The 22,650-nt window shown below is 48.0% G+C and overlaps 1 protein-coding gene across 4 annotated transcripts in view; it reads right to left on the bottom strand.

Annotated features, from left to right (window-relative positions):
- SBF2 (SET binding factor 2) overlaps positions 1–22,650 on the bottom strand; it is a 1,701,375-nt gene that overhangs the window by 91,852 nt on the left and 1,586,873 nt on the right. For all 4 annotated transcript variants that reach the window (XM_069223624.1, XM_069223621.1, XM_069223622.1 and 1 more), the window contains one exon: positions 6,963–7,141. In XM_069223624.1, the coding sequence (XP_069079725.1) occupies positions 6,963–7,141 (179 nt within the window). The remainder of the gene's footprint in view (positions 1–6,962; positions 7,142–22,650) is intronic.

Genomic DNA, 22,650 nt, shown 5'->3' with positions numbered 1-22,650 from the left:
TCAAGTCCACTACTGCCCCTGCAGTAGCCAAAGCACTCATTGGTATTTTTACCAGAGTGGGATTTCCTAAGGAGGTGGTTTCTGACAGAGGTACCAACTTCATGTCAGCTTACCTAAAACATATGTGGAATGAGTGTGGGGTGACTTACAAATTCACCACACCATACCATCCACAAACCAATGGGCTTGTGGAAAGATTTAACAAGACACTGAAGGGCTTGATCAGGGGGCTCCCTGAAGAACTCAAAATGAGATGGGATGTCCTCTTGCCATGCCTGCTTTTCACCTACAGAGAGGTGCCTCAGAAGGGAGTAGGGTTTTCCCCCCTTTGAACTTCTGTTTGGCCATCCTGTTAGGGGACCACTAGCTCTTGTAAAAGAAGGCTGGGAGAGACCTCTCCATGAGCCTAAACAAGATGTGGGGGACTATGTACTAGGCCTACGTTCAAGGATGGCAGAGTACATGGAAAAGGCAAGCAAAAACCTTGCGGCCAGCCAACAACTCCAGAAGATGTGGTATGACCAAAAGGTTGCTATGGCTGAGTTTCAGCCAGGGCAGAAAGTCTGGGTTCTGAAACCTGTGGCTCCCAGGGCACTTCAGGACAGATGGAGTGGTCCTTACCCAGTGCTAGAGAGAAAGAGTCAGGTCACCTACCTGGTAGACCTAGGCACTAGCAGGACCCCCAAAAAAGGGCGATCCATGTGAACCGCCTCAAACTCTTTCATGACAGGGCAGATGTAAACATGTTAATGGTTACAGATGAGGACCAGGAAGCCGAGAGTGAACCTCTTCCTGATCTCCTCTCCTCTGACCCTAAAGATGGCTCAGAAGATGGAGTGGGCTACTCAGACACCCTCTCTGGCCAACAGCAAACTGACTGCAGGCAAGTCCTCCAGCAGTTTGCTGAGCTCTTTTCCCTAACCCTGGTCAGACACACTTGTGTACCCATGACGTGGACACAGGAGACAGCATGCCTGTCAAAAAAAATTTTTTAGACAGTCTGATCAAGTTAAGGAAAGCATCAAAGTGGAAGTCCACAAGATCCTGGAGTTGGGAGTAATTGAGCACTCTGACAGTCCCTGGGCTAGCCCAGTGGTCTTAGTCCCTAAACCTCACACAAAAGATGGGAAGAGAGAGATGAGGTTCTGTGTGGCCTACAGAGGGCTTAATTCTGTCACCAAGACAGATGCTCACCCCATTCCAAGAGCAGATGAGTTAATTGACAAATTGGGTGCTGCCAAATACCTGAGTACCTTTGACTTGACAGCAGGGTACTGGCAAATAAGAATGGCACCAGGAGCAAAAATGAAAACAGCATTCTCTACACCTGATGGGCACTACCAGTTTACAGTGATGCCCTTTGGCGTAAAGAATGCCCCTGCCACCTTCCAAAGGTTGGTGAATCAAGTCCTTGCTGGCTTGGAGTCCTTTAGTGCAGCTTATCTTGATGATATTGCTGTTTTTAGCTCCAACTGGCAGGATCACCTGGTCCACCTGAAGAAGGTTTTGCATGCCCTGCAAGCAGCAGGCATCTCTATCAAGGCATCTAAATGTCAGATAGGGCAGGGTACTGTGGTTTACTTGGGACACCTTGTTGGTGGAGGCCAAGTTCAGCCACTCCAACCCAAGATCCAGACTATTCTGGACTGAGTAGCTCCAAAAACCCAGACTCAAATCAGGGCATTCCTTGGCTTGACTGGGTACTATAGGAGGTTTGTGAAGGGATATGGATCAATAGTGACACCCCTCACAGAACTTACCTCCAAGAAAATGCCCAAGAAAGTTAACTGGACCGTGGAATGTCAACAGGCCTTTGACACCCTGAAACAAGCTATGTGCACAGTAGCAGTTCTAAAAGCTCCAGATTACTCTAAGCAGTTCATTGTGCAGACAGATGCCTCTGAACATGGGGTAGGAGCAGTCCTGTCCCAAACCAATGATGATGGCCTTGACCAGCCTGTTGCTTTCATTATCAGGAGGTTACTCCACAGGAAGCAGCGTTGGAGTGCCATTGAGAGGGAGGCCTTTGCTGTGGTCTGGTCCCTGAAGAAGTTGAGACCATACCTCTTTGGTACTCGCTTTATAGTTCAGACTGACCACAGACCTCTCAGATAGTTGATGCAAATGAAAGGAGAAAACCCAAAACTGTTGAGGTGGTTCATATCCCTACAGGGAATGGACTTCATAGTGGAACACAGACCTGGGACTGCCCATGACAATGCAGATGGCCTTTCCAGGTTCTTCCACTTAGAAAATGAAGACTCTCTTGGGAAAGGTTAGTCTCATCCTCTTTCGTTTGGGGGGGGTTGTGTAAGGAAATGTCTCCTTGGCATGGTTACCCCTGACTTTATGCCTTTGCTGATGCTAAGTTATGATTTGAAAGTGTGCTGGGACCCTGCTAACCAGGCCCCAGCACCAGTGTCCTTTCCCTAAACTGTACCTTTGTCTCCACAATTGGCACAACCCTGGCACTCAGGTAAGTCCCTTGTAACTGGTACCCCTGGTACCAAGGGCCCTGATGCCAAGGAAGGTCTCTAAGGGCTGCAGCATGTCTTATGCCACCCAGGGGACCCCTCACTCAGCACATGCACACTGCTTCACAGCTTGTGGGTGCTGGTGGGGAGAAAATGACTGAGTCGACATGGCACTCCCCTCAGAGTGCCATGCCAACCTTACACTGCCTGTGGCATAGGTAAGTCACCCCTCTAGCAGCCTTACATCCCTATGGCAGGGCGCACTATACACAGGTGAGGGCATATGTGCATGAGCACTATGCCCCTACAGTGTCTAAGCAAAACCTTAGACATTGTAAGTGCAGGGTAACCATAAGAGTATATGGTCTGGGAGTTTGTCAAACACGAACATCTCGACGCACCAAAGTCGTACACAAAAACCCTCAACAAAACTGTCGAATTCGGACAAAAAATAGCCAGGGTAGCTCTCTCCAGATCAGCGCATGGCGCGGAAAGAAAAGAACTGACGTCACTGCGCGAGGACGGCATCTATGTACTACTCCCGATGTCATCACGGCAACCACAACGACTATGACGCCTGCGGAGTCGACCAACGCCACCTACCGACGCTCAAGGCTATTACAAAAAAAAAAAATCTCCGGATCCAGTCTGACGCCTGGGGGAAAATTCTAAGGTAAGGAATCTTCAACTAGAAGTCTCTATCAGATACATATTATACACATAAATCTAAATACAAATACACAAACAAATGAAAACATCCAAAAAACATATAGAGGGTCATTCTGACCCTGGCGGCCGGTGGCCGCCAGGGCCACCGACCACGGGAGCACCGCCGACAGGCTGGCGGTGCTCCAATGAGCATTCTGACCGCGGCGGTTCAGCCGCGGTCAGAAGCGGAAAGTCAGCGGTCTCCCGCTGACTTTCCGCTGCTCATTGGAATCCTCCATGGCTGCGGAGCGCGCTCCGCAGCCATGAGGATTCTGACCCCCCCTACCGCCATCCAGTTCATGGCGGGAAAGCCGCCATGAACAGGATGGCGGTAGGGGGGGTCGCGGGGCCCCTGGGGGCCCCTGCCGTGCCCATGCCAATGGCATGGGCACGGCAGGGGCCCCCGTAAGAGGGCCCCAAAATGTATTTCACTGTCTGCCTTGCAGACAGTGAAATACGCGACGGGTGCAGTAGCACCCGTCGCACCTTCCCACTCCGCCGGCTCGATTACGAGCCGGCATCCTCGTGGGAAGGTCGTTTTCCCCTGGGCTGGCGGGCGGTTTAACTGGAACCGCCCGCCAGCCCAGGGGAAAACTCGTAATACCCGCCGCGGTCTTTTGACCGCGGCGCGGTAATTTGGAGGGCGGGATCCTGGCGGGCGGCCTCCGCCGCCCGCCAGGGTCATAATGAGGCCCATAGTCCTTCAATCATCTCCTTTTTTCCAAAACAGTGTGGTTACTGCCAATGCTTTCAATGTAAATCCACAACAAAAGAGATCATTGCATTAAATACACATATCTTTATCACCCTTATTTTCATGCACATTTGAAGCAAGATGTGTAACTTAGACAATCCTTATGAACAATATTTAATTTTTTCGCAACCTCTCTTCAGATACAAAAGGCTGACGCATTTCGGCCCACTCTAATTAAGGGCCTCATCAGGACTAATGGAGAGAGAGAAGTGCCTGTTTCAACTCAATTGGGTCAGTCATAAACTCAACCCTGATAAGCTTCTTCATTTGATCCAAGCATCACATCACGGCTCCAAAAAGGCACATTGGCACGAATCGCAGGTATCAGAGAGCCCTCCGAACTTTCAATCCTGTTTCAAAGACCCAATTGATCGATCATGATCCGCTCTCTTTAGCGTAAAACTCCTTTCCAGTGTGATCTAAAGCCAGACTGGTAGTTGAGCAGAAGATGGTTAGCATAATTGCAATCCTGGAGCTGAACATTAACTGTTTTTTCATTTTGACAATGAATGCTAGGTGAGTGGAGGGCCCCTAGCTTGTGAGGTCATCAGGGCGAAGTGTAGGTTTCTTTAAGAATGGAAGGATCTGGCCTGCTTTGAAAGCTTCTGGGAAGACGCCTGGAGTGAGGAATGTATTGGTAATGGTGAGTAGGGGTGAGAGAGGATCCCCAGAGAGAGTTTTCATTAAGGAAGAGGCTTTGATGTTATTGAGATCTGCAAGAGACAGGACTTTGAAGTAAGATCTTTGCAGGATTCTACCCAAAGGGATGGGCTTAAGAGATAAAGCAGACCTGGTGTTGTCCATGTGCTGTCGGATCTTCCATATTTTTTCAATGAAGAAGAAGATGATGAGAAATAAAGGCTCTTGCCTGGTTCATTCTGTGAAATATGGTTTTGGTAGAAAACCACTCATGGTACTTTCTGTGCACCTAGATGATGGAAAATGAAGTTTTTTTTCTGTCTTCCTCTATTAAATATGGTTTTGGGTGGAAACCAGTTATGTCACTTCCTGCACAGATGGATGATGAGAAATGCAGTCCAGTCCTCTTGCCAGGCTTCTACTGGCATCATAGTATTAAAAATCAGGTTTTCAGTTGTCACACAAGTCCCCTCTTTCACATTTGCCAATTCCCTTACAATTCTGGTGATTTTGCTTCATTAACTTTCTTGGAGCATGAATGTTATACCCAATAGATCATTTCACCTTTATACAAGATTTGTTGAATAAATGTGTCTATTTCTCCAGTTTTTCGGAGCCTACCCAACAGCTGAGATTGCCTCGTGGGTCTTGTTGCCTCACCATGGACCTATATTCATATACAAACCTAAATTCTCTCATGGCACTCCTCTAAAGATATTCATCTTTGAACTCTTGCCATACTTCTCAAGTACAGAGTGAGAAGCACATGCTAGCCACTTCAGCTCAAGAACTATCCAGCCAGCTAACTAGCTGATTCGCCTTACTTCCAAAGTCAGTGTCCGTTAGTTATTTGAGCCCTGATTTGTAAAGACTCTTATCTTTCATAGCTTTCTAGTGCTTGAAAGACCTTAAACCTGTATCCTCAGCATTAAATTTCCCACGGCCCACAATGTTCTACTAACACAGAAGGCAGTCCTTGGAGGGCCTTTCTCCTTTGACTTATCTATGTGACACTGTCATGAAGTAAAACTGGCATGAGGATTGTTTCTGCAGGGGACATTAGACTATGGGTCTAACCTCCATAATGAAACAATTAGACCTATGACTGACTAATTGAAGCAAAGATGAAAGCAAGCCACAACAACCCAACATTTCTGAAAACAAAAACTTGAACTTGTTTTTGGATCAGACATACACCTATAAAACATGTTCTTTAATGCAAATGTAGTGAGAACAGAACATGCCAGAGAGTTCAGAAAATATGTACACAATATTTAACATCTACCCGAATAGTATATATGTTATGTTACTGAACTATGCTTCAAGTTGAAGTGACAACACTTATACAGCAGGATTTCCATCTCAGTTGTAACTGGACACTACGCTACATTAGTTACTGTATGGTCACATGTGGTTGAGCAAAGCATAGAAACATCTTTAAAGAGCTGTGTTTTAAGTATGTCCATAAGCTTTGCAATAATAGGCTACATGATACTAAAGAAAATGTTTTTTTCTAAAATATACTGCTGAATAGTGCTGTTCATCTTAATATTTGCTGTGAAAAACAGATCCTTAGCAAATGCTTTGGGTTTGTAGCATGATTCCAGTGTCTTGCAGCAGCCTGAAGCTGCTGTGAACTACTTCAATTTCTCACCACATACTTTATTTAGCACAGGGTCCTTAACCGTTTGACTTCTGTGGGCCCCCTCTGGATCACTTGGGAAAGACGGGGTCCCCTCTCTAGGCAACCTAAATTGTTTCAATAGAAAGCAATGTAGACAAACATAGAAACGAATGCACACCAAACCATTACACAAGCCTCTGAATATTTCATTGAAATCACAAAAATATACAAAAATCAGGTTTTAATTTTAACGGAAGGCTTGGAACTTTTCCATATCAGTTTGATTTCTAAAAGACGATTGGATAGGCTAGACTTCAGCAAACAACTGCCCTTTTTGCTTTTTAATTTTTACATTTTGGTTTTAATCCGATAACACGGTTTAAGTTTCGTAGCAGTAACTGGCTACTGTTGCTGCCCCCAAAGGGGTTCACGAATCACAGGTCAAGAACCGCTTCTTTAGCTGGTATTTCTCTTGCAAAGAATAAAAAATTATAACCAAACAACATTGGTATAAACGTGTAACTGATGGGCTTGGCTGGGTTAGATTGTCAATTGGTGGCAAATCCAAACTGTAAAATAAGGGCCTGCGCAGATTTCATAAAGGACCCTAAGGTGAGACCGACGTACTGATATGCGGTAATGGTCCAGTGAGGAAGAAAGCCCAACCAACTAAATGTGGCAAATGCTATAGCTACTCAAATTTACATGGAAAATTCGACATTTTTAAAGCCGCTGTATTTTATCAACACAATACAATTAATACCTGTTCTCATCAGATTTTGGTGTGAAATGGTTGTACAGCGTAGTTGATCGTCTCTCAACGCCATTGGATGGTGAGACAGGGGTACTATGCTCTTCCCCGAGCCCACTGTCTGGAAGATGTACCATCGATCTTTTCTGATAGGACTGAAGATTAGTAGAAATTAACCCAGATGGATTCAGCTAGAAGTTAAAGACAGTGAGAACATCAATAAAACAGATTTCGTTAAATACAAACATAGTTTCATTTAAGGTACAGGAGATGAAATGACTGACAGGGTAAATATTCGCTTGTTCAAATCTAAGATGACAGTACAATCTGTATTACTTCTGCGGGCTGCTCTATTATGTGTTAAGGTGCCACTAGCAACACCTGTCTGGAAAACAAAACCAGCCCTGGCAGTAATATTCAAAGCAGCCCCATTCTGCAGGAGGTGACGAGAATGGAGGTATGGGGTCATGCTTGGGGTGGCAGCCCATCATGCTTTTAAGGCAGCCTCCTACTGTAAAGCTTTTCAAATTAGTTATTAGTTATTTGAAGTGAAGGAATACAACAGGACATTCCCACACTATGTGTGATCTTGATTTGGAGAAAAAATCTATACATCTAGAACAGGCGATGACAAAATATATACAGTTACAGTATTTCCCATGCATCATCGATGCAAAATATTCAATGTTTTGCAGAACTTGCAAAGTAAATTAACATGCTCAGGCAGTGAAGAAAAGGTTACTTACCTTTCTGGTGGATACTCTGTCTACATACAGAATTCTGACTTGACCCCCGCCTACCTATTCTAAAGGGTGGTTAATTGTCACTTTTTTAATTTAAAAAAAGGTTCCAATTTAGGTTCTTGCACTGCATTGCCTCAAGTTTATAGTCCTTTTTTGTTTCAGCCTGAAAGTGCATGTAAATAAAATCACTGGGAAATGACACAGAAGTGTTAGTGTGGGTGTTTTATGGTTTCAATAAAATAACTTGTGCATAGTGTCGAATGCAGACATGGAACCAGCGCTCCCCCATCAGTGCGAGATACTAAATAAGTAAGGAATCTCCTACATGATCTGAAATTTGAACTAAAATGTCAGCCCTGAAAGGTACAGAAATGCCAACAAAGCAGAAAACCAACCTTTGATGGTGCAGATAGGTAATCTGAAAGCTAACTACGTTATGATGTGCACACCAGGCTACAAATCTTTTCCACCTTCCAGGGTAGACAGTCTTGGGAGAGGGGTTATATTGATCATCTCTGGTGGCAGCTGAAAAGAGCTCAGGTGCCCCTGCTCATTATTCAGGGAAGAAAGTGGAGGCTCTGAAGGTCATGGTGCAGTAACTGACCCTCCAAATGGGAGTGGAGGTCTACCCTCAGAGGAACAAATGCAAAAAGAACAAGTGATGGACGGAATGCTGAACAATGTCAAACATTCACCCCCAGTACAGAGATCTGGGCCTAAATCCATCTTTTTTGCTGCCCATGCCATTCCAGTTTGAACCCAGCCATATGCAAATCATTCTTGACCCTGTTCCCCAAGGGAACAGTCCAGCCCAAACTGCCAGGCCAGGTCTTCCCTGGACTGGAAACAAGCATCCTGGGACCGGTTTCGGGGTTTCACCCCTCATCAGCCAGGCTAGCTTGAATCCAGTGGCATGGGAAGCACGGGACCCACGTCTGGGCATACCCTTCCCACTTAGGGCAACAAAAGCAAAAAGAACAAGTGATGGACGGAATGCTGAACAATGTCAAACATTCACCCCCAGTACAGAGATCTGGGCCTAAATCCATCGTTTTTTTGGTGCCCATGCCATTCCAGTTAGGACCCAGCCATATGCAAATCAGTCTTGACCCTGTTCCCCATGGGAACAGTCCAGCCCGAACTGCCAGGCCAGGTCTTCCCTGGACTGGAAACAAGCATCCTGGGACCGGTTTCGGGGTTTCACCCCTCATCAGCCAGGCTAGCTCGAATCCAGTGGCATGGGAATCACAGGACCCACGTCTGGGCATACCCTTCCCACTTAGGGCGACAAATGCAAAAAGAACAAGTGATGGCCGGAATGCTGAACAATGTCAAACATTTACCCCCAGTACAGAGATCTGGGCCTAAATCCATCGTTTTTTTGCTGTCCATGCCATTCCAGTTTGGACCCAGCCATATGCAAATCAGTCTTGACCCTGTTCCCCATGGGAACAGTCCAGCCCGAACAACCAGGCCAGGTCTTCCCTGAGACGACGGACGACGACACTGCTTTGGCCCCAGCCCTACCGGCCTGTCTCCTGAGTAAAAAACCTGCAACCAGCGATGCTTCCAACAGGGACCAGCGACCTCTGAAGCCTCAGAGGACTGCCCTGACCCCCAGGACCAAGAAACCCCTGTGAGCAGCAGCTCTGCTCAACAACCTGCAACAAACTTGCAACTTTTCCTCAACTTTAAAGACCTCATTCTTCCCGCCGGAAGCGTGAGACTTCACACTCTGCACCCAACGCCCCCGGCTTGAGATCCAGAGAACTAACACCACAGGGAGGACTCCCCAGCGACTGCGACCCCGTGAGTAGCCCGAGATGACCACCCTGGGCCCCCACAGCGACACCTGCAGAGAGAATCCAGAGGCTCCCCCTGACCGCGACTGCCTGTAACAAGGGACCCGACGCCTGGACCAAGCACTGCACCGGCAGCCCCCAGGACCAGAAGGAACCAAACTTCAGTGCAGGAGTGACCCCCCCCCCCCCCACCCCAGGCGACCCTCTGCCTAGCCCAGGTTGCGGCTGGCCCGAGAAGCCCCCTGTGCCCTGCCTGCACTGCTAGAGTGACCCACGGGTCCCTCCATTGTTTCCTATACAAAACCCGACACCTGCTTTGCACACTGCACCCGGCCACCCCTGTGCTGCTGAGGGTGTGTTTTGTGTGCCTACTTGTGTTACCCCCCCCCCCCCCAGTGCTTTACAAAACCCCCCTCCTGGTGTGCCTTCCGAGTACGCAGGTACTTACCAGCTGGCAGACTGGAACCAGAGCACCTCTGTTCTCCATAGGCGCCTATGTGTTTTGGGTACCTCTTTGACCTCTGCACGTGACCGGCCCTGAGCTGCTGGTCTGGTAACTTTGGGGTTGCCTTGAACCCCCAATGGTGGGCTGAGACTTGTAAGTGTCTTACTTACCTCACAATCTAACCATTACTTACCTCCCCCAGGAACTGTTGGTTTTTTGCACTGTGCCCACTTTTAAAATAGCTAATTGCCGTTTTAACAAAAACTGTATATGTTATTGCTCTAATTCAAAGTTCTTAACTTACCTGCGTGGAATACCTTGCATTTTAGGTATTTACTTCAAATCTTGAACTTGTGGTTCTAAAAATAAATTAAGAAAATAATATTTTCTATTTAAAAACTATTGGCTTGGAGTTAAGTCTTTGAGTGTGTGTTCTTCATTTATTGCCTGTGTGTGTACAACAAATGCTTAACACTACTCTCCGATAAGCCTACTGCTCGACCACACTACCACAAAATAGTGCATTGGAATTATCTAATTTTGCCACTATCCTACCTCTAAGGGGAACCCTTGGACTCTGTGCACCCTATCTCTTACTTTGAGATAGTCTATAAAGAGCCAACTTCCTACAATAAGCTCTAGTCATGTGCCAAGTGGTCATAATAAGTTACTTACCTTCAGTAACAAATTATATGGTAGAGACATGTTATAGTTGCAGATTCCTTAGAATTTCCACCAGTCTTCAGACTGGATCCGGAGATTTTTTTTTTTCCTTCGAGCAGTACCCTGGCACCCTGTCAGGTGACTCCGCATGTGTCGTTGGGGTCGTCTTTGCCGTAATGATGTCGCAGTTGTACATAGGCACCACCCTGGCGTGCTGACGCCAGTTTCCTTTTACACCAGTAGCGCAGAGCCATGAAAAACACTGATATTGGTGCACCAGAACTAGGGCCCTGAACCTGTCCCAGGAAATCAGTTTGCAAAGCAGGGAGGATGGGTGGACCCGTAAGGAATATGCAACTTGAATATGTGTATACCAGATAATTTGTTACCAAAGGTAAGCAACTTGTTCATCTGATATAGACTTCTAGTTGTAGATTCCTTAGCTTAGAATAAATACCCACGCAATATCATCTTCGGCAGTGGGCTGTGAACCAAGATCAGACAAAAACATCCTGCAGGACCAAATGGCCAAAGTAGCCGTCTCTGTGAGTGGACCTGTCTGTCCAGGCAGAAATTCTTTGCGAACATGTGCAGAAATGCCCACTTTGCTACCTGGCAGATGTCCAGGACCGGAACTCAGTGTGCCAACGCAGTGGTTGCAGCAGTTGCTCTGGTGGAATGAGCATGCAAACCCTCAAGGGGTTGCTTCTTTGCCAAAGCGTCGCACATCTTAATGGAGAGGACAACCCATCGAGATGGTCCGCTTCTGCACCACCCATCCTTTCTTTGCACCCATATATCCTAGAAAGAGTTGATCATTCACCCAGAAATCTTTTGTACACTTGAGGTAAAATGGCAACGCTCTTTTTCGATCCAGACAGTAGAGTCTCTCCTCTTTGTGAGAAGGAAGTGGGGGTGCATAAAAAGTTGGGTAGGTGATAGGTTGGCCTACATGAAAGCGTGTGACCACTTTAGGAAAGAAGGATGACATTGTACAAAGCACTACTTTGTCAAGATGGAGAGTTAGAAATGCTGGCTTCGAGGAAAGAGCTTGGAGCTCACTCACTCTGCGAGCAGAGGTGAAGGCAATAAGGAAAGCGGTTTTCAGTGTGAGGAGCTGCAAGGGACAATTATATAGTGAATCAAAAGGAGCACACATGAGGTTAGTAAGTACCAGGTTCAAATTCCACTGCAGCGTTATGAACCAGGTAGGTGGGAACATGTGAGTGAGTCCCATAAGAAACCTCCCAATGATGGGAGATTTGAACAAGGATGGGGTATCTGGCAGTCTGAGGAAGGCAGAGATGGCAGATAGGTAGACTTTAAGGGTGCCCAAAGCAGACACTTGCTGGGCAAGAGAGGTACTCAACAGTAGAACCTCAGACAGAGGTGCAGAAAGGGGAGCAACAGATTTGTTGGTACACCATGCCACAAATTTGTTCCAACAGGCATATACTGTTTTGGTGGAGGAATGCCTGGCTGCCAAGATAACATTACAGAGTTCGGGCGGAAGGTCAAAACCTGTCAACTGCTGCTCAATCTCAACACAAGAAGGTGGAGTCTGGACAGGTTTGGGTGGAGAACCGTCCCCTGCTGCGACAGAAGATCCTCCAGAAAGAACAGTCTGATCGGAGGATCGATGGCCATGCTCAGAAGCATGGGATATTATACCTTTCATGCCTAGTCCAGAGACACCAGGATTGCATAGGCCCGGTTGTTCTTGATCTTCTTCAGAACTCTGGGCAGAAGTGGTATTGGTGGGAAGGTGTAAAGGAGGCCATTGTTCCACTTGAGACGAAAAGCGTCGCAGAGCGAAAGCTGTCTTGGAAACTCCAACGCGCCTCTGCAGAGGCAAACAGATCTAACCAAGACTCTCCACACTGCTGAAAGAGACCTTGCCTCACATCCAGATGGAGACGCCAATCGTGATCGAGCATGCATCGATGGCTGAGTTTATCTGCTCTGGCGTTCAGACAGCCTACCAGATGTTGAACCACCAGGGATATGCCCTGTCGTTCCAGCCATGTTCAGAGGCACAGAGCCTCATGACAAAGGGTCCACTCCACCCTGCTTGTTGCAGTACCACATGGCGGTGGTGTTGTCTGTGAACACCTGCGCAACTTTCACTTGGAGAAAGGAAAGGAATGCTTTCAATGCAAGCTTGATCACCCTGAGCTCAAGAAGGCTGATGTGGAGCCCGGACTCCGCCAGAGATCAGAAGCCTCGGATCTCCGCCTCCCCCATATGGCCACCCCTTCCCAGGAGTGATGTAACTGTCACTACTGTGAGATCTGGCTGAGGATGGGAGAGGAATCTACTTTTCATCCAATCTCGATTCGAAAGCCACCACTGCAGATCTTGCGCAGTTCCTCTGATATCTGGACCATGTCAGAGAGATTCCCCTGAGGCTGGGCCCACTGGAACTTCAGGTCCCACTGCAGAGCCCGCATATGCCATCTGGCATGTATCACCAGCAGGATGCAGAAAGCCATGAGGCCTAGCAGCCTCAGTCATTCTCACCGAAACCCAGGCTAGAGGCCAAAACATCAGTATCATGGCCTGAATATCCTGAAATCGCTTTTCGTGAGGATATGCCCAAAACTGCACTGTGTCCAGAAAAGCTCTGATGAAAGGGAGCGTCTAAAAGGGAGACAGGGATGACTTCGGCATGTTTATAGTGAACCCCTGTAAATGCAGGAGGTTCACCATAGTCTGGAGGTGGGAGCCTGGTGTGAGCAAGCCGTTAGCAGCCAATCATCTAGGTAGGGAAAGACTGAAACCCCTAGCCTGCGCAGATAAGTTGGGGCCACCACCATCACTTGCATGAACACCCGAGAGGGGATGGTAAGGCCGAAGGGAAGCACGGTGAACTGAAAGTGCTTGTGACCTACCACGAACCCCAAGTAATGTCTATGGGCAGGCCGGATGGGAATATGAAAAGTCCAACACTATCATCCAGTCTCCAAGGTCCAGGGCAGAAAGGACCTGAGCCAGAGTGAGCATTCTAAACTTCTCCTTCCTGAGGAAGAGATTGCGGGGCCAGAGATCCAGGATAGGTTGAAGGCCCTTGTCCTTTTTAGGCACCCGAAAGTAGCAGGAATAACAACCAAAACCTACTTCTGGCACAGGGACCGTCTCTATGGCTCCCATGGCAAAAAGAGAGTCTTGAAGGGGAGGGAGTAGCCCTTTGGACTATTTGCAAAACCCACCTGTCCTTTGTGATGGTTTCCCAGTGAAGCAGGTTAAAGCGGATCCTGTCTCCAACTGGTCCAGCATGGAATGACGTATTAGGAAGGTTTGGAGGCTGCAGCAGTGGACTGGGAAGAACACTGGCTCAATGATCCGCAAGCACGTGGGATCCTGCATCTGCAGCCATGCAAAGGCTGTACAGCATGTCCCGCTCAGTGGCTGGAGGTGAATGGGCGTGGTTAGGTGCCCCTTCCGTAGCCATGAAAGAGGGAAAAAGCGGACTGTGGGGGCGAGGAGTTGCTGTGAGGCCAAGGAACCATGACACAGCTCAGGACTCCTTAAAAAGCTTGAGCCCCGAGCCCGCCTTGTCTCCGAAGAGATGGGTGCCATCAAAGAGCTCTTCATGAGTTATTGTTGGACATCTCCTGAAAGCCTCAACCAGGCATGGCGCCGTAAAGACCACTGTCGACGCAACTGATCTGCCCAGTGAGTCGGTTATGTACAGCCCGCAACGAAGAGTGAACTTGGCTGCATCCTGTCAGCAATGGCTTGGGCAAAAACACCCTGGGACTCCTCCGGGACCTGCGGTAGTACCTGTGCAACTGTATCCCATAGGGTATGGGAAAAGCAGTCCAAAAGACATGCAGTGTTCACAGACTGCAATGTCAGACTGGAGGAAGTGAACATTTTCTTCTCAAGTTGATCCAGTCTCTTTGATTCCATACCCTGGGGTGCGCCCAATGAAAAAGAAGCCTGGATGACAAGACTCTCAGGTGAAGGGTGTTGGTTTACGGGGGACGAATGTCCTGTTCACAGGAGCCCCTGTGCTGGGTCTGGACCAGGTACCCAGTAGGGCAATCAGTGAGGGCTTCATTAAAAGGTAAAAGGGATTCTGAGGTGGAAGCCCCAGGCTGAAGCACTCCAGTCAGGAGAATAGTCCTGAATGTCACAGAAGGTAGCTCATGGTTGAGGACCCCAGTCCCCCTTCTCACCACCACAGAATACAATGCACCCTTCTCCATAGCCACGGTAGGGGGTGAAAGCATGCCAGCATCAGAAGAGCTATCCAGACCACTAGCTTCGCCCAATTCTTGTGCCCAGTCCATTTCAGTGTCTTCCAGCTGGAATTCTAAAGGGTCCAGCAACCCCTCTACAGTTTCCCTGTACCCATACAAATAAGGGCCAGGATCCAAATTGGGGAATGTAGGTCCCGTCTTAGACAGAACTGGCGTTGAACGACGTCAGTCCGCCTCCAGGTTGGAGTCGGGTATAACTATGGCTTTGAGATCGATCCCGACTGACATCAGAAGCATCAACGTCTTTGCCGGCACCCGGGAAGGTCACGTTGGCACTACCGGCATCTGCATGGATACGACAACAGATCCTGAGGGGCCCTCCGAACTCAGTCTGCCCAAAAATGAGGTGCAATGGCCTCATAGAATTCTTTGAGCTGGGCAGGGGTGGCTCTGACTCCCGGAAACTCGGGGAGGCGCAGAGTTGACCCAGAAATAGGCTCCTAAGATGGAGGCCTAGAGCGCTGATGATCTTCCCGCGTCGCATCGTCCTAGCGACGGGGCAAAGTCAAAGAATGTTTGTTCTTCCTTGACGTCTGCTTGTGACCTGAATGTCCTGAGGACTTCGAGTGGGACAAAGAAGAGTGGTGGTGGCTCCGCGAGTGGTCTTGTGACCTTCCTCTCGAGTTGAGCGTCGGGCATCCATGAGCTTCAGGGACCGCTCCCTCAAAGCTTTCAGGCTCATGGCCTGGCACTCAGAGCACGACTTCAGATCGTGGTCGTGCTCCAGGCACCACAAACACACAAGGTGCAGATCAGTCACTGACATCATGCGGTAACAGGAGTGACAGGGCTTAAAACCGGTCTTACGTCACATCCTTGATGCACCAAAAAGTGTCAAAGAGCTCAACAAAATGGTCAAAGTAGTCCAAAAATGACTGAGGGAAGCTCTTCTCCGGGTCTCCGCATAGGCTGGCGTAGATAGAAAAGAACTGACGTCAGCGCGCAGGGGTGATGTCATCACTGCGAACACAATGCCAACAACACATGTGGAGTCCACCGACACCACTTAATGGCGTGCAAGGGTACCTCTTGAAGAAAAATCCTTGGATCCACTCTGATGGCTGGGGGAAATTCTAAGGTGAGTAATATGCAGCTAGAAGTCTCTATCAGATGAAAAGGAATCTGATATAAGGTCGCTAGAGTGCACACTTGATGACTTTCGTGACTTAACAATGGTGGTGTTTTTGAAGTGCAGAGATGGATCCTGTGCTCTTTATCAATGTGGAAGAGTTACAGAACAATTCCAGTCTGGCACCAGGGGATATGCAACAGGTGAAGAGTATGCAGGAAGAAGTATCCATCAGAAAATAGGTTTGGTAGTACATTTAGAATAGTGCATGCACAGACCACATGAGGGGAGACAGACACACACAAAAACAAACCATCACCCATAAAGGCATGTTGTCATAGACTAAAGGTTATTTAGGCATGTACAAATGCAAAGGCTGGATATATACAACGCATAGTGAATAAGGTGTAATATGGGCCTATAATGCCCATCAAGAGGTTCTGGCGACAATTATAAACACTTGCACACATTTTTTAGTACAGTTATGAAAATTAAAACTGAAAAAACACACTGAACTTCACCAGCTATGATTAGCTACACTAACCATAATTAGCCATGTAACCATAAATCACACGCCACATGCAATGCTCATGAACTCACCCTTGGATGCAATTACAAATGACAAACAATGTTAGAGGTGAAATGACATATTGCATTGGCATAACCACTTTCAACGATACAAATATACTAACATTTAATGGTTTGACTATTTGTAGCTATTTAATGATGTAGTTCTTCTAGGTGATGTTTCTTATTGATATACATTTTGAGAGGTCATACGCTTTGCATCTGGTGTGGGAATTATGGTTTGCATGGCTATTTTGTGAGAATTGGTTTCCGGAGCTAAGCATAACTAATGAATTTCACTGTCTTTCAATTTTAAGTTGTAACTGTACTCTGTGTTTTTAAAAGTTGATTTCACAGGTCTTTTTAAATATATATGAAGATCAAATAACCAATCCTAACCATAATGGCACTTGTGTTCCTTTTCATTGAATTTTTTTGCTGTCAGGGCCTATGGACGTGTTTGGCACAGAAGGGATTAGCCAAAGGCCTGCTAAGACCAGCCCACTGTGAGTGGCCAGCAGCTGTGTGCAATAGGTGTCAGCAGTTTGATGTGGCCCATGGCCAGGCTCTATGGATAACCTATCAAGTGCCCAAATCCCACTGCACATGTCCTTTGGCTGTGCACACTGAGGTTTGTCTGTAGGGCCTGACCTTTGGCCAGGACCTGCAGCCAAGCCATCCTAATTGGTCTACCTGCCATAGGTGGCCAACCACTGCTTTGTATGACCTTGAAGGAGGCCCTGCGGCCAATCCCTGCTGTGCATGTCTTTTGGCAGTATGGAGGAGAGGCCAGCTGCCATTTTGGCCTTTGGTCAGGCCAAGAGGCCAACCTCTCACAAGTGATCAGTCAACCTTTCAGCAGCGCGAAACAGCAGTCAGTCCCTGTGGCTAAATCTCTGCAAGAGGCCAAGCTTATCATCATACAGCATTTGGCCATCTTTTTATGTCCAGCCCTGGATATCTGCTCAGAGCATCATATATTTCACATTCTGTGTGTGCAATATAACACACAGATTATTTAAATTACATTTATTTTTTACTTGACACTTGATGAAGCACCTGTGCAGAGACATTTTGTGGTGTTTCTGCGTCTTGTATTATGAGAGTTCTCCTTCCCCTTTGGATCATGTAATACTCTGGTGTCACACTTCATATTGAGGTGTTGTCTCATTGTCGAAGTTCCAAAAGAGTAGATTTCTCGCTGCCTTGTGCTTAATTTCTGGTTGCAGAGCTTGCAGGTGACTCTTTCACATGATCCAGTCCTCGATCTGCCTCTCCGCTTCTACACTCTCCCCAGTTCAAATAAGAACTTTTTCTTGGAGAGCAGATGATGGTCCTGTAATGTTCTGTTTTTGTCTCTATGCTACATCACTCATTTCAAATAGAGCAGAATGACACACAGGAATACTCAATGCCAAACCAATGGGTAGAAGGGAAAAGTTAAATCTCTGAATTAATTCAGAAAGACAGGTTTCTTCAAGTTGGAAAGGAATTCCAACAAACAAGTTACTTACCTTCAGTAATGCTTTATCTGACAAAGACTCGATCTAGCTGCAGATTAATTACCTTCGATTATCCTCTGGCATCATACCGAATATGGACATTTTTGAGCAGTACCCATGCACGCCAGTAGATTTCGTTGTTCAGCTCAACATAGCATCATCCGCATCAGAAGTGACATGTGTTATTGTTATATAGGCACTACCTTAGCGTGCCAACGTCAGTTTCTTTTCGCGACTTTCTACCCGAGAAGAGCAGAGTCACAAAGATTACTAATACAATGGTGTATATTAACAAGGCCCTTAGAAGGATGAACCTATGAATCAGTCGTAGAGCAGGGAGGATGGGTTGGGTGTTTGGAATCTCTGGCTAGAGTCTCGAATGAGAATTCCCCTGAGACCAAATACAGAAACCCCCCAAAGGGTATGAACTGTGCAAAAACTTATCACACAAAATGACGAATATACAAAAATATATCATTTATTAAATTTAAGCACATCAAAATTATTACATATGCAGTTAAAACAATATAACACAAACCAAAGACAATTCATCAAATTCACAAATACATGCAACTTAATTTGTTTCAAAAGGCATCCTCTATTGCATATCATTAAATAACGAATACATATATATTTCAATGCTATCTGGATTCCAGAGTAGATAGAGATATGCTGTTCGCAATCGTCAACACATTTCAGTGGCTAATTTTGTACAAACCACATTCTTCAGGACAATATTATAATGTATTACACGTACATAAATTAACTTCCAATTAAAATTATCCCATTTGTACACACATAAAATTGTATATATTACTGCAGGTGTTGTTAATCAGCAATATGATGTTTGGAAATCAACCTAACACTCACGATAGAGAAATCGCACTGATCACCTATTTACTTCAAAAGGATGGTGTGAATCCAAAAATACTCTTCTTCATGTCACCACACCATACAATTTAGTACTGGAATTTGGTGTGAAACCCAAGGCAGGTTCAAGGGGCTCAAATGATCCAAAGGTGAATCTTCCTGCGATAACCCAATTGCAGATCCTTAGTGTACAAAGACATGCCAGACAGAGCTGGAATAATGCCAAAAACATGCCACGCTCAGATGGTCCAAGGACGAATCTACCGGAGGTAACCCGATTGCAGATCCTTAGCATACAAAGACGTTCCAGAGGGAGCTGGAATAATGCCACAAATATGCCTTGTGGCCTCTTTGAAGGTCTCAACCTGCTGCGTTGTCACCAATGGCTCAGGAAACTCAGGGTGCATCGGGCAGTGGAATCTGCTCCTCAATCAGGGATCAGCAGTGACATCTGCTGACAATTTGAGACCTTTCTCTTTATAGTCCCGCATCAACTTCTTTTGGTTCTTCTTCTGACTTGGACTTTGACTTAACAGACGACTTTGGCCTCAAAAAGGCCTGTAGCGAAAATGGCTTTAAGGATAGGTCCTCTCCTTCGCTATGGAGCAGGACTTTCTTGAAGTCTGTAATTTCTTTTGATATTTGGTGATCTACAGCTTAGCTTCACTGTCCCAGATAGTCTTCGAGTGCATAAGGGAACATTCTTTCCATGACATTAAGGTCCATATGTACCAACACATTTTCCCATAGACATAGAATGGGTAAATCCCTTTGATACATCTGGCCCTTAGTCATGTCCCAAGCCCAAACACCAAAGGCATATCTCGTGGCGTCAGTAACTGGAATGTGTTGCCGAAAGTCATAGCATGGTTCAAACACTTTAGTTTTCAGTAGAGACAGAGTTCCTTTTCACACTGGAAATACATTTGTAAGAAAATCATCTACCAACGAATGAAGGAAGTGGATCTCTGGACCCATGTTTGAAGGCACTGAAAGAATGAACTGGTGCTGAGGCGCAGCAGTGGTGTTTTTATGCAGTTCCGCTCTGTCACTCCCAGGGCTGAACGAGGCCAAGGCAGAGCTGCACAGGAGTACTGGTATGAAAACATCCAAACCAGTCTGGAGCCTGGGGTATATTCTAAAGGTGAGGAATCTGTAGTTAAAAAGTATCCATCAGAAATGGAATTAGATTCAGTCAGGATCAAATGATTTTTCCTTTAGCCACAATGATCTACGTGTCATGTTTGACCCAGAGTCCCTGCATAAAAATTCATATACAATACTATAAAGATTTGTAAGATAGAATTGACTGGCTATGTTATTTAAACAGGAAGTCACTGTATGATGCATTAAGTGAGAGGCCGCAATAAGGCATATTAAAATGGATGACTCACCAGTACCATAACAGGTAACAGCATTACATACTTGTCATTTTGTATACCAGGCTAATACATGAGACTCTGGTTGTACTAAGTTGATAATTCGACTTGAACTGCTGCCCTTTGTTCTTCCCTACACTTTATGATGGGGCAACAAATGATTTACAGCTTTAAATACCTACTCTCCCTTTAAGGTGATAGAGTAGTACTTCAATTCTTCAAACTATCTATAGGATCTGAAAAATACCTAGCACGGTTAGGTTTAATTGTTCTGCTCATGAACAAAAGATGATATTATATTTAGTTACTTAGTGAATGCTTATGAGGGTGCAGATACACAATTATTCACTAATATATTAAAGTTTTGGATTAAGACTTTCCTCATAACTTGATCTCTTTTCTATGCTACTATCCTACCACATCACCTTTATATTTATTATTGCCAGTACTAATTTGCTCTAAAATTTCATTATGTGCAATGTCATTATGTGCAAATAATCAGTGCCATGTAATACTAAATTTAAACTTGAATTTTTAGGAGAAAAGTAACATATCCTAACAAAAACACATGAAAGAAAAGCACCTTGTATCCCTGTGGGACAGAGCCATGTCAGATATCCACATAAATGAAATTTACAAACAATCAATATGAATGGAAATAATGCATTTAAGTCAGTGGCTATCCTGAAACTCTGTCATGCATTCGGCCCTCCTGAAACCAAACTGGACCCACTGTTACCTAAATAATAAAATCAGAATTCAACAATTCACTAGAAAATAAGCATGGGCAGAGCCAATAGGTCATCATGGAAACAATGTGGTGCAGTATGGGAGGTAGTGTGGGCGGAGGCAACCACACAGAAAGGGATGGAGGCGGGTGGGTGGGGCAAGCGACTGCAGGGAGGGGGCGGGTGGGTGGGGCAAGCGACTGCAGGGAGAGGGGCGGGTAGGTGGGGCAAGCGACTGCAGGGAGAGGGACGGGTGGGTGGGGCAAGCGACTGCAGGGAGAGGGGCGGGTGGGTGGGGCAAGCGACTGCAGGGAGAGAGGCGGGAGGGTGGGGCAAGCGACTGCAGGGAGAGGGGCGGGAGGGCGGGGCAAGCGACTGCAGGGAGAGGGGCGGGAGGGCGGGGCAAGCGACTGCATTGAGAGGGGCGGGAGGGCGGGGCAAGCGACTGCAGGGAGAGGGGCGGGAGGGCGGGCAAGAGACAGCAGGGAGCGGGAGGGCGGGGCAAGAGACAGCAGGGAGCGGGGCGGGAGGGCGGGGCAAGAGACAGCAGGGAGCGGGGCGGGAGGGCGGGGCAAGCGACTGCAGGGAGAGGGGCGGGAGGGCGGGGCAAGCGACTGCAGGGAGAGGGGCGGGAGGGCGGGGCAAGCGACAGCAGGGAGAGGGGTGGGAGGGCGGGGCAAGCGACAGCAGGGAGAGGGGCGGGAGGGCGGGGCAAGCGACAGCAGGGAGCCGGGAGGGCGGGGCAAGCGACAGCGGGAGGGCGGGGCAAGAGACAGCAGGGGGGCGGGAGGGCGGGGCAAGAGACAGCAGGGGGGCGGGAGGGCGGGGCAAGAGACAGCAGGGGGGCGGGAGGGCGGGGCAAGAGACAGCAGGGGGGCGGGAGGGTGGGGCAAGAGACAGCAGGGGGGCGGGAGGGTGGGGCAAGAGACAGCAGGGGGGCGGGAGGGTGGGGCAAGAGACAGCAGGGGGGCGGGAGGGTGGGGCAAGAGACAGCAGGGGGGCGGGAGGGTGGGGCAAGAGACAGCAGGGGGGCGGGAGGGTGGGGCAAGAGACAGCAGGGGGCGGGAGGGTGGGGCAAGAGACAGCAGGGGGCGGGAGGGTGGGGCAAGAGACAGCAGGGGGCGGGAGGGTGGGGCAAGAGACAGCAGGGAGGGGGCGGGTGGGTGGGGCAAGCGACTGCAGGGAGAGGGGCGGGTGGGTGGGGCAAGCGACTGCAGGGAGAGGGACGGGTGGGTGGGGCAAGCGACTGCAGGGAGAGGGACGGGTGGGTGGGGCAAGCGACTGCAGGGAGAGGGGCGGGTGGGTGGGGCAAGCGACTGCAGGGAGAGGGGCGGGTGGGTGGGGCAAGCGACTGCAGGGAGAGGGGCGGGTGGGTGGGGCAAGCGACTGCAGGGAGAGGGGTGGGTGGGGCAAGCGACTGCAGGGAGAGAGGCGGGAGGGTGGGGCAAGCGACTGCAGGGAGAGGGGCGGGAGGGCGGGGCAAGCGACTGCAGGGAGAGGGGCGGGAGGGCGGGGCAAGCGACTGCATTGAGAGGGGCGGGAGGGCGGGGCAAGCGACTGCAGGGAGAGGGGCGGGAGGGCGGGCAAGAGACAGCAGGGAGCGGGAGGGCGGGGCAAGAGACAGCAGGGAGCGGGGCGGGAGGGCGGGGCAAGCGACTGCAGGGAGC

This window comes from Pleurodeles waltl, chromosome 3_1 (assembly GCF_031143425.1).
Source record: "Pleurodeles waltl isolate 20211129_DDA chromosome 3_1, aPleWal1.hap1.20221129, whole genome shotgun sequence".
In the NCBI taxonomy this organism is placed as follows: domain Eukaryota; kingdom Metazoa; phylum Chordata; class Amphibia; order Caudata; family Salamandridae; genus Pleurodeles; species Pleurodeles waltl.
The sequence above is the reverse complement of the archived record's forward strand: the minus strand, read 5'-3'. Positions and strand labels throughout refer to the sequence as shown.